Genomic DNA, 12,402 nt, shown 5'->3' on the forward strand with positions numbered 1-12,402 from the left:
GTACACTGGAAGTCAGAATACTTCTGTCAGACCGCGTGTGTGTGTGTGTGTGTGTGTGTGTGTGTGTGTGTGTACACACACACACACACACAAACGGTCTGACAGAAGTATTCTCTGACTTCCAGTGTCTGCCGCTGCTACAGCGTAACTCCTCCCTACCGCCCTCCTGTCCCGCTCCTGTCCCATTCACATGGTCCTCTTCTCCCTCCGCCACCACTGCTGTCCTCTGCCGCTGCCGAGCTTTGCTGCAGGATGCCGTCCTTCTCTCCCTCCGCCGCTGGCTACAGTCCTCTGCCGCTGCCGAGCTTTGCTGCAGGATGCCGTCCTTCTCTCTCTCCGCCGCCGGCTGCTGTCCTCTGCCGCTGCCGAGCTTCGCTGCAGGATGCCGTCCTTCTCTCCCTCCGCCGCTGGCTACAGTCCTCTGCTGCTGCCGAGCTTTGCTGCAGGATGCCGTCCTTCTCTCTCTCCGCCGCCGGCTGCTGTCCTCTGCCGCTGCCGAGCTTCGCTGCAGGATGCCGTCCTTCTCTCCCTCCGCCGCCGGCTACTGTCCTCTGCCGCTGTCGAGCTTCGCTGCAGGATGCCGTCCTTCTCTCCCTCCGCTGCCGGCTGCTGACCTTCGCTATATATCCATACATACATATACATATATACATACAGTATATATATATAAAAAAAAAAATATATATATATATATATATATGTTCTTCAGTATTTATTGATACCTTTTTTTTATTTGGACCAACAATTTGTGTCATGGGACAAGCTTTCAAGAGTTTTCCTCTTCCTCAGGTCAAGCAATACCATAAATATATACGCACATAAACATGCGCACACACAGTGTATATGTGTGCGTGTGCGCATGTTTATGTGTGCGTGTGCATGTTTGTGTGCGTGTGCGCATGTATGTGTGCGTGTACGCATGTATACGTGTGTGCATGTTTGTGTGTGTATATATGTGCGTTTGCGCATGTATACGTGTGTGCATGTTTGTGTGCGTGTGCGCATGTTTGTGTGTATGTGTGCGTGTGCGCATGTATACTTGTGTGTGTGCGTGCGCATGTATATGCGTGCATGTGCATATATATCTATATCTATATCATACAAACACTCACAAAGGGGGTAAGCGCGGCCCTCCTACCCCAGCCGCCAAAGCTCCCTTATCCCCTCGCCGCTCCCTTCCCCCCCCCGCCCGCTCCCTTACCCCCCTGCCCGCTCCCTTACCCCCCTGCCCGCTCCCTTACCCCCCCCGGTCGCCAACTCCCCAGCCGTTGGGGGGCCAAGCAGCCTCGGATCTGCGCCAGTCCCACTCTCCACCACCTCTCACTCCCGGTGTGTGTGTGTGTGTGTGTGTGTGTGTGTAAGGACATTTTACTCCTGCCAACAATTTGTGCCTCACTTTCACCCCCCCCCTACCCCTGTCCTTCACCCCCCCTACCCTTCTCCCCCCCCTACCCCTGCCCTTCTCCCCCCTCTACCCCTGCCCTTCACCCCCCTCTACCCCTGCCCTTCACCCCCCCTACTACCCCTGCTCTTCACCCCCCCTAACCCTGACCTTCACCCACCCCTACCCTTCACCCACCCCTACCCCTGCCCTTCACCCCCCCCACGCCTGCCCTTTGACTGACGCACGCACACTCCCTGACTGACGCACTCACACACCCTGACTGACGCACGCACACACCCTGACTGACGCACGCACACACCCTGACTGACGCACGCACACACCCTGACTGACGCACGCACACAAACCCTGACTGGCGCACGCACACAAACCCTGACTGACGCACGCACACAAACCCTGACTGGCGCACGCACACAAACCCTGACTGGCGCACGCACACAAACCCTGACTGGCGCACGCACACAAACCCTGACTGGCGCACGCACACAAACCCTGACTGGCGCACGCACACAAACCCTGACTGGCGCACGCACACAAACCCTGACTGGCGCACGCACACAAACCCTGACTGGCGCACGCACACAAACCCTGACTGGCGCACGCACACAAACCCTGACTGGCGCACGCACACAAACCCTGACTGGCGCACGCACACAAACCCTGACTGGCGCACGCACACAAACCCTGACAGGCGCACGCACACAAACCCTGACTGGCGCACGCACACAAACCCTGACTGGCGCACGCACACAAACCCTGACTGGCGCACGCACACAAACCCTGACTGGCGCACGCACACAAACCCTGACTGGCGCACGCACACAAACCCTGACTGGCGCACGCACACAAACCCTGACTGGCGCACGCACACAAACCCTGACTGGCGCACGCACACAAACCCTGACTGGCGCACGCACACAAACCCTGACTGGCGCACGCACACAAACCCTGACTGGCGCACGCACACAAACCCTGACTGGCGCACGCACACAAACCCTGACTGGCGCACGCACACAAACCCTGACTGGCGCACGCACACAAACCCTGACTGGCGCACGCACACAAACCCTGACTGGCGCACGCACACAAACCCTGACTGGCGCACGCACACAAACCCTGACTGGCGCACGCACACAAACCCTGACTGGCGCACGCACACAAACCCTGACTGGCGCACGCACACAAACCCTGACTGGCGCACGCACACAAACCCTGACTGGCGCACGCACACAAACCCTGACTGGCGCACGCACACAAACCCTGACTGGCGCACGCACACAAACCCTGACTGGCGCACGCACACAAACCCTGACTGGCGCACGCACACAAACCCTGACTGGCGCACGCACACAAACCCTGACTGGCGCACGCACACAAACCCTGACTGGCGCACGCACACAAACCCTGACTGGCGCACGCACACAAACCCTGACTGGCGCACGCACACAAACCCTGACTGGCGCACGCACACAAACCCTGACTGGCGCACGCACACAAACCCTGACTGGCGCACGCACACAAACCCTGACTGGCGCACGCACACAAACCCTGACTGGCGCACGCACACAAACCCTGACTGGCGCACGCACACAAACCCTGACTGGCGCACGCACACAAACCCTGACTGGCGCACGCACACAAACCCTGACTGGCGCACGCACACAAACACACACACCCACTGACTGCTGCACACACACACTGACACACACACACACACACACACACTGACTGACGCACGCGCGCGCACACACACACACACACACTGACTGACGCACGCGCGCGCACACACACACACACACACAGACTGACGCGCGCGCACACACACACACAGACTGACGCGCGCGCGCGCGCGCACACACAATGAATGGTACTGACACACACACACACTGACACACACACACACACACTGACTGACACACACACTTACTGACGCGCGCGCGCACACACCCCCACACCCACACTGACTGGACTGACTGACTGACTGCCGCACGCACACACTGACTGACTGAGGCACACACACACTGACTGTGTGTGTGTGTGCGTCAGTCAGTCTGTGTGTGTGTGTTTGTGTTTCTGCGTCAGACTCACTGACGCGCGCGCACACACACTGACTGACGCACACACAATGACTGACGCACACACACTGCATGAAGCTGTAAAGGAGGGAGGGGGGGAACTGGATTGATGTGAATGGGGGACAAACAGAGAGAGAGGGAGGGGTGAGGAGAGAGAGAGGAGCGGGAATATTACATCCCGGGCAACGCCGGGTCTCTCAGCTAGTATAAAATAAATGTAAAGAGAGGGTGCATACCATTCAATGATGGATACAAAAAAAGGAACAACAGGACAGTCACTCTTATACTCCCAGAAAGTGAATATATATATCATTTACGTGAATCACTATCCGTATTTGAAGTGTGTGTGTGTATATAAATATATATATACATACAAATGAGCATACAGTAATATTTCCATTTGCTATTTGCCTTGCTATGGAGGGTTTTTGTCACTTTTTTACTCACATAACTTCACATATACATACATATATGTGTGTGTGTGTGTGTGTGTGTGTGTGTGTGTGTGTGTGTATATGTATGTATATATATATATATATATATATATATATATATATATATATATATATATATATATATATATATATATATATATATATATATATATATATATATATATATATATATATATATATATATATATATATATATATATATATATATATATATATATATATATATATATATATATATATATATATATATATATATATATATATATATATATATATATATATATATATATATATATATATATATATATATATATATATGTGTGTGTGTAGATGCAGTGGAAGTGTATTGTGTGTATTTACCTACACACTCACTCCACATTTCAGTAACATACATATACATCTAAATAATATTCACATATACACGTTTGCTATAAATGGAATTATTACAATTTTACATTATATACACGTGCAATGAATGGAATAAACACTGTAATAAGTTTGAAATCGCCTATCCGAGCTGCTATGCATGGCTGATCCCTTTTCTCCAGCTTCCTTGAATGTACTATGAGGAAGATCATGTGACCAGATGCTAGTGCACGTTTAGAGAGAGGGAGGGCAGTGCTGACAAAGGGGTGTGCCTGGGTTTGTGACAGGACATGAAGGGGCAGTGCCTTAGCAAATGCTTGTTAAAATAGAATACAAGAAAATTGGTCTTTCAAAGTTGTTCTTTTAAAAACAGAAAATGCTAAAAGTATTATTTCTTACTACAGAACTGATTTATTAAAAAAAACACACATGCAGGATATAGACTGAACTGCAGCTTTAAGTGGGAGCCTTGGACACATTGTTTAACTGCTTCCACACAAGGTCTCCCTCTAGGCAGACTGACAGAGTGTACATATAAAAGACACTAGATGGCGCTCAAACACTATATCTATGTGCAATTAACAATGAAAAATGAAATAAATTATATAAAATCACCGTGCAATAAATAAAAGTAAAAACACTCAAACCCTTGTAGGACTGTTTCAGGGTCCACACTCAAAGTACAATGGAACGAAAACAGGGGAGCGTCAGTACCTTAAAAAATACCATAGTGCATACTGCTTACAAACAAAATACATTAAATGGTAGGGCTCCAAGGAGCAACAGAGTGCTGGATCAAGGATTATGGTCCATAAACAGCATATAGTTAGGGAGAACGATATCCCAAAAGAGAGACAACAGAGCCAAGGTTAAAAAGCCAAAATAAAATTTATCCACAAATGGTAAAACTTAAGGCTTACAAGATACCAGGTAAAACAGGCGTGGGTAACAGGTTAGAGTTGGAACGCCGAGTCGCGACCTCGTGGACCTCCTGCACGTCTGTCTTCTCCCCCGGTATCTGTCCTGTGCTGCAGACTGGATGCCGATACGTCACTTCCGGTTTGACGGAACACTTGGCGCCACCGGAGCATCAGCTGGAGACTGTCTCCCTCAGGATGTCACGTTGAGGGCTACGCTCTACGCGTTTCGCCGTATAGGGTGAACGGCTTCGTCACTGACGAAGCCGTTCACCCTATACGGCGAAACACGTAGAGCGTAGCCCTCAACGTGACATCCTGAGGGAGACAGTCTCCAGCTGATGCTCCGGTGGCGCCAAGTGTTCCGTCAAACCGGAAGTGACGTATCGGCATCCAGTCTGCAGCACAGGACAGATACCGGGGGAGAAGACAGACGTGCAGGAGGTCCACGAGGTCGCGACTCGGCGTTCCAACTCTAACCTGTTACCCACGCCTGTTTTACCTGGTATCTTGTAAGCCTTAAGTTTTACCATTTGTGGATAAATTTTATTTTGGCTTTTTAACCTTGGCTCTGTTGTCTCTCTTTTGGGATATCGTTCTCCCTAACTATATGCTGTTTATGGACCATAATCCTTGATCCAGCACTCTGTTGCTCCTTGGAGCCCTACCATTTAATGTATTTTGTTTGTAAGCAGTATGCACTATAGACTGACAGAGTGCCCTATCTCCAGCAATTGTAACTTTTACCTTGCTTTGCCTTGAAGGATTATTTACAGCCAGTTTATGTACTCCCAATGAGTGACAATCCTATCAGACGTGATTTGAAAGTTTACGTTCTCATTTGATTATATTCTTTTAGGTGCCAGTCATTTAACGTCCCTTCACTTACCACCTCTACCAGTTCACTACCATGACTGGGAGGTATCCTGTTTAATGCTATTTTAATTGTGTTGTGTGTTTAGCCCTTCACTTGTTACACCCATATACACTAATAAAGGTTACTTTTAACTATTTGTATCTACCATTTATATGAGTGCTTGTTTATAGGGGTTCTTTTACTTGTCTAGGCAAGTGTAGTTGTTTGTTCCATGACCCCTCTACCCCTGACACCATTTCACAGACAGTAGCTAGAGCTTATCCTCTTCTTCCCCCACTCCCCATTATTTCTACATGTGATTAATACAACAGACAGAGAAGCCCAATGCTACATCCAACATGAAAAAAACACACAGTAAAATATATTCTCTTGAAAAAGGGTCATTTTAGTTTAACCCTTTGGCCAAAGGGTTGTAAGCTTGCGAGCCACGACAAGGCAGACACCCGTTCGCAAGTCCTAACACTACTAGATAAAATACTAATATACCTCTATTAGGATTAAAATTCTCATTTACCTCTATTAGGAGGGAGAAAGACCACATTGGACCTATATCCAGTAGAATGAAAGGACCTACTAACGTGGGGAGGGGCGGGCTTAAAACATGGGAAGAGTGGCATAATTGGTGACGTGTGTGTTTTTTTTTTTTTTTTTTTTTTTTAAAGCTTTTGTGACAAAGGGCAAACCTAGTGAATTACTCAAGATCTTTTATATTTTGCTGAACCAAGTGGAAATGGTCATTAAACTTCCCTCAAGCCTCAGCAATTTGCAAGCAATCTAATCTTGTGTCTAAGAGTTCAGTTGAAGGACTATTGAAGCTATAACTTTATCATAAGAAAATAATTTATGGGAAGGAATTGTTTTGTTTCTCTGGATCAAAATACTGTAAATACAAATATAGGATAAGTATTTGTCTAATTTTAAAATATGATACTTATAATAAAATTTAAGAATTTGTAATTTTTCAAAGTATCAAATAAGACCTCATCAGATTGGACAATGTTGCATTTGCCAACATCTTGTTATCGTTACCCTTGATCTATTATATCAATAGTAGAAAAGTTATATATATATAAGAATTCTACTTTATTTTATTTATTTTAATATACATAAATGTTTGTGTTTTTATTTTCCTCATGCTTATGGTTGGTTTTTATACACTGTTATGGTATCTTTGCATGAGGGAAGATGTTTTGTTGTTTGCTGTTTATTGATGCTTAGTATGGTTAGATGTACTGGGGATCTTAGGATTCTTTATTATATGGTGGTCAACTATTTTCTTTAACCAATGGTAGCTTGCGTTCTACCTCTGTCGAGCATGACTCACGATTACATCACTCGTGCCTACATGGAATGGGGCATGCTCATATTGTGGGTTCTGCTAGGGTAGCACCGACGCATGCACATTAGTCCTTCTCCAGGCAAACTGGTTAGTCGGGGCTTTGAGGAGCGCACCTAGCTACAGTGCAGCCTTGTTCTTTATTGCGGCTTCACTCCCATTTGGCTATGACGTCAAGAGGGGGTAGTGCGGGTGCATGCGCCCGTATTGACGTCATGCGTCAAGGGGGTCTCTGATACACTACCTTACACCTTGATAAAGCACATCTATTGTGCAAAATGTGTAGGAGGCTCTACACCTCCTTTTTGTAATGTTGAAATTTTTTTAATCGTTATATTTTTATACCACCTGGCTCCCTGGGCAGTCCTCTTGTTGTGTGGGTTTTTTGTTTTTTTTCCCCCTACATCTAATTTTAGCATATGTTGCACTTGATGGACATTTTCTGCTATGTAACTATCAGCAAATTCACTTATCAGCCCATACAGACTCTTTAGACATGGGAGAGACTATATAATTTATCAGAATTTACATGTTTGTTCTTTTGGTGTATATTAATGCACGTTGCTTATTTAAAATGATTTTGTAGGTTGTTTTTACAACAAACTCCCCCCCCCCCCCCCCCCCCGGGGGTGGTTCAGCATGCATTGTAGTCTACTTTAACGTATAACTCCCCTGATTTCATTTAATATGCAGGTATTTGAAAAAATAGCCTACATCTGAGTAATGAGACTGCTACCGTCTCTAATCTCTCTGCTGCAAGACAGCAATGCGTGCAACGTAATGGTGTTAATGCATCCGTTCCAGGTGCTTGACTGCTCAGTGTGTGAGGCTGCCTCTGAATATCTCAAGCTTGTACATTTTTTGTACATACTGTAGTACTCCCATGAGTTCTTTAAAAATGGGTTCCCAAAAAGTGAGCTATGACTTGGATAGCAACCTATAGCACACACACTCAAGGAGTCTCCTATTGGTAGATAAACATTTGGAATGTTTGTCACTTCTGTTATTTGTTTCACAGATCCGCCACTTACATTTATATTACAGATGTAGCCAATGTTCTAGTACCTGCTGGTGTGCTCTTGTGTCAAATGGTGTTCTAGCCCCGTCCTTCTCGCTAGTGGCTGATATATAACCATAGCCGTTTCTTTCACTGATGCGTCATGTACAGTATGTTCTGCAGAAACACTCCAGCGGGAGTAATAACATTGGCTACATCTGTGGTATGGCTACTCTTAGCTGGTATTTATTGCTGTAAAATATTGAACTAGCAATTGCATTTTCAAGGCTACCAAGACTAAGTACATATTTCTGTCTGTAACCTATGAACTTTTGTACCAAGAAGACTGCTGACATTAGCAAGACCTAATCGCATAACCTGCAGATAGAGCAGGGACAAAGTTAGTTCATTGCACACAGATTATATCTAAAGATCACCACAAACAAGGATATATAGATATAGTCTATAGTTTTGCAAATGTAATCATATTCTAATTGCTGCATCTCAATGATGGGTTTGTTTCTGCCTAGGCAAGCTGTATGGGAGAGGCTCCACAGATGACAAGGGTCCTGTGCTGGCATGGTTGAATTGCATAGAAGCTTATCAAAAAACAAAGCAGGTAAAGAACAACCTGTCAGATCTGTTTAGAAATTAAATGGTAGCAATGTTTACATTGCCCGTTTCTGTAGACATTTTTATCAAAAAAATCCCAATTGAACTGTTATGAGTGGTCCTGAACCTGTGTGCTCATGTGGTAAATGTGCAGGTCTTACAGTCCAGAGTTCAGATGCTATCCACACTGGCATGAGAAGAGAATACTATGAGACAAAGTCTAACTATTATTATTATTATTATTATTACTACAGCATATTCTTTCTAAAAATCCTTCAGGATTCAGAGCACTTTTTTTTTTTTTTTTTTTTTTTTTTTTACATTTTTTTTTATATCTAGTACAAAAATGTTTAAGTGTCATCAAAATAAATTGCATTAATCATGTGTTGTCACCCCTTTCCCCCCTCTCCTCCTGTCGGCGCTCTGCATTACCGTTCTAGCACAGTTATGTGAGCATTAGGGGTGGGATTCATGAAGCCGAGATGCGGGTATCACACCCTGATCCAGCTTCCAGAGTACTGATGACTCCAGGCCCAAGTGTGATAAATATAATTTGAATGGCCTTTGATCTCTCCAGTCGCAGACTGCCATAAGGCAATGCTGCTGTGCTAAATCCATTTCTGATTGATTTGACAAGTCTGGGCTACTACCTATACAATAAGATGAAGCTTATGTACTCCACTTTTTAACTACTGATTTTTCAAAGTAATTTAGCTGTGCAGCAAAGTGATGAGAAACTGCTTTGAGTTCATGTCCAGAATTGTTCAGGCTCATAATTTAGCTGATGGCAATGCTCTAAAGAGGTACCACTAACCATTTGCCAGGGAACAAAGATACATTTTTTGTTTTTTATTATCCATGACATTAATATTTGATGTGTAATGTATTATATATGTTTCCCCCTTTTTTTTGTTTTGGCCACGGAAATATATAAGTTGGATGTTTTTTGTGGATGGGCATTACACAGTAGATAGAACACATCTTCACTTGTGGGAAAATCACAAACACTATCCATTTGGAATTGACTCTTAACATGGGGGAAAAATGGAAATAAATATCTTATATAGCTTTTCATGTCCATGGTGTTTGCAAGACTACAAGGAATACATTTGGCCACTTGTTGCCATCTCTCCTTAATTATTAACTTCAAGGATGTGACTAATTTTATTTAGCTGCTGTCTGCTTTTTTTTTTTTTTTTTTTTTTTTTTAAGGAAATTCCTGTCAACCTCAAGTTCTGCTTTGAAGGAATGGAGGAGTCTGGATCTGAAGGCTTAGACGACCTGATTTTTGCCCGCAAAGATACTTTCTTTAAGGATGTGGACTATGTTTGCATTTCTGACAACTACTGGCTGGGCAAAAACAAGCCCTGTATTACGTATGGTCTCCGTGGAATCTGCTACTTCTTCATTGAGGTAGAGCTTGGATGAATATTTGTTTTCGGATGTAAAATATCGCACATTCACTCTTATTTATTTTCCCCCCCAATATGCATTGTGTGGGGCTGGTTTAATATTTGACAATGTTGACAAATAGATTTTGGTGAATATGTGTCTGATCTGGCTTTTTGCTTCAAGATCACCTACATTTCTAATCGATCTCTCGGGCAAGTGTAGAAAGCACAGTATTGTGCTTGGAGGCGAAGCTATTTTAGTCTCCTGACCAGATAAGTAGTACATTTAACGTGTGTTTTATATTAAAATATAAAAGTGGGATGTCTTAGTTGTGTGCATGTGCAATACATGCCAAACAGAAACCATTGGCTGTTTTATATTTAGTCAGTTGAGAATATGCAAAGGGTTATTTGACTCTTTGGGGAAGTAATAGTAACCAATGACTTGCCTGCTCACCCCCCTCCCCTTGGACTTTTCTCCAGTGTCATGGTGACATCTCCAGAAGCTGCCAGACACGAGAAGGTATTTACAGAGGCCTCGTGCACTCCCCCGGCATTTAATTAAAATTTTGTGGGCAAGAGCACGGGGCCTCTGTAAGCGCCACGCTCCCCTGAGGTAGATGTCGGTCATATATTTTCTATAGTACAGATATCCTATATCAATTACCCTTTTGTGACATTCCTAGTGTCCTACTTTTTTTGCGTGACAGATCTGCCTTTTTATGCCTGTCTTAAAAAAAGACAAATGTGCACACTTTCATATTTTTGTGTCCGGTCATTTAAATACACATTTTAAGGGGCAATTCGTTCCAGAACAAAAGTGAACTTACAGTAGGACTGTATGTTGAATGGCTAAGATCTGATGTGTTGGTCGCACTTTTTTTTTTTTTTTTTTTTTTTTTTTTTTTTTTAGCACCCGGTGCTTCATTCATGAGATGGGAACAGTTCAAATATTGAGTGACTGCAAGGTCTAAATGGTCTTCCCAGTGCAATCTGAGGTTATCAGGGTAACCTCTGATGCTGGATATTTTGAAAACCATGTGTGGCAAGCAGGGTGTGTCTAGAGCAGAACTGCATTCATTTCAGCTCTTGTGACCCCTTGTTCTGGAGATCCTTATTGGGGAAGGTGCTGGTGATAATTTGTCTTGAACATATTGAGAGACCAGCAAGGTTGCCCCATTTAAGGTGTGTGTGTCCCCTTCTGGAGATGAATATTGACAGTCAAAGCTCCGTGGACCCCTTATTGCCAAGATAGCTGTTTATTCCTGTTGCCAGTACTTGCAAGGAAAAATAAAGATGGCTGTGGTGTTACCCAATCGGAAGCAACAATGTTGTCACGGCTTTCTATTGGCTGCTAGAGCAATGCTGACCCCAGTGTCCATATTCCCCCAGACAATAATTCTCTCCACTTTCTTTTTAGATGGAATGCAGCAGCAAAGACCTTCATTCAGGGGTATATGGGGGCTCTGTCCATGAAGCCATGACTGATCTCATTACGTTGATGGGTAATATTTTTATTTTTTCATTACAGATGCTTCTAGTTAATGGCTCAAAAGTATTTTCACCACATAGCAGTTATGCCCTTGAACTTGTTTACTGATTTCTTTCTTTTTTTTTTTCCCCCCCTCCATGAAGGCAGTTTAATAGACAAGAGAGGAAAAATTCGTATTCCCGGCATAAACGAGGCTGTGGCACCGCTCTTGGCCACTGAGAAGGCACTTTATGATGCGATTGATTTTGATCTGGAGGACTTTGCAAAGGATATAGGTGCTGACCGACTTCTCCACGACTCCAAGGTATCAGTGTTTCACTCAGATTAGTCTAGTCTATCTCCTGGTTGCATTAAATGCATTACAGCCCGTTCGAGATCAGACATGCAGTTGGTTTTGAGGTGATCAACTTCACCGGGTTGCCTTATTTTATTTCAATTTCACGATCACTTAAATTCACAAGAATCGAGAAAAGACTAATTTA

General features: G+C 44.4%; 1 protein-coding gene across 2 annotated transcripts in view; it reads left to right on the forward strand.

The window, feature by feature from the left end:
- The window catches only part of LOC142486944 (cytosolic non-specific dipeptidase-like), a 71,873-nt gene that overhangs the window by 50,527 nt on the left and 8,944 nt on the right, over positions 1–12,402 (forward strand). For both annotated transcript variants that reach the window (XM_075585483.1, XM_075585482.1), the window contains 4 exons: positions 8,956–9,044; positions 10,250–10,450; positions 11,849–11,933; positions 12,064–12,224. In XM_075585483.1, the coding sequence (XP_075441598.1) occupies positions 8,956–9,044; positions 10,250–10,450; positions 11,849–11,933; positions 12,064–12,224 (536 nt within the window). The remainder of the gene's footprint in view (positions 1–8,955; positions 9,045–10,249; positions 10,451–11,848; positions 11,934–12,063; positions 12,225–12,402) is intronic.

This window comes from Ascaphus truei, chromosome 2 (genome assembly GCF_040206685.1).
Source record: "Ascaphus truei isolate aAscTru1 chromosome 2, aAscTru1.hap1, whole genome shotgun sequence".
NCBI classification, from domain to species: domain Eukaryota; kingdom Metazoa; phylum Chordata; class Amphibia; order Anura; family Ascaphidae; genus Ascaphus; species Ascaphus truei.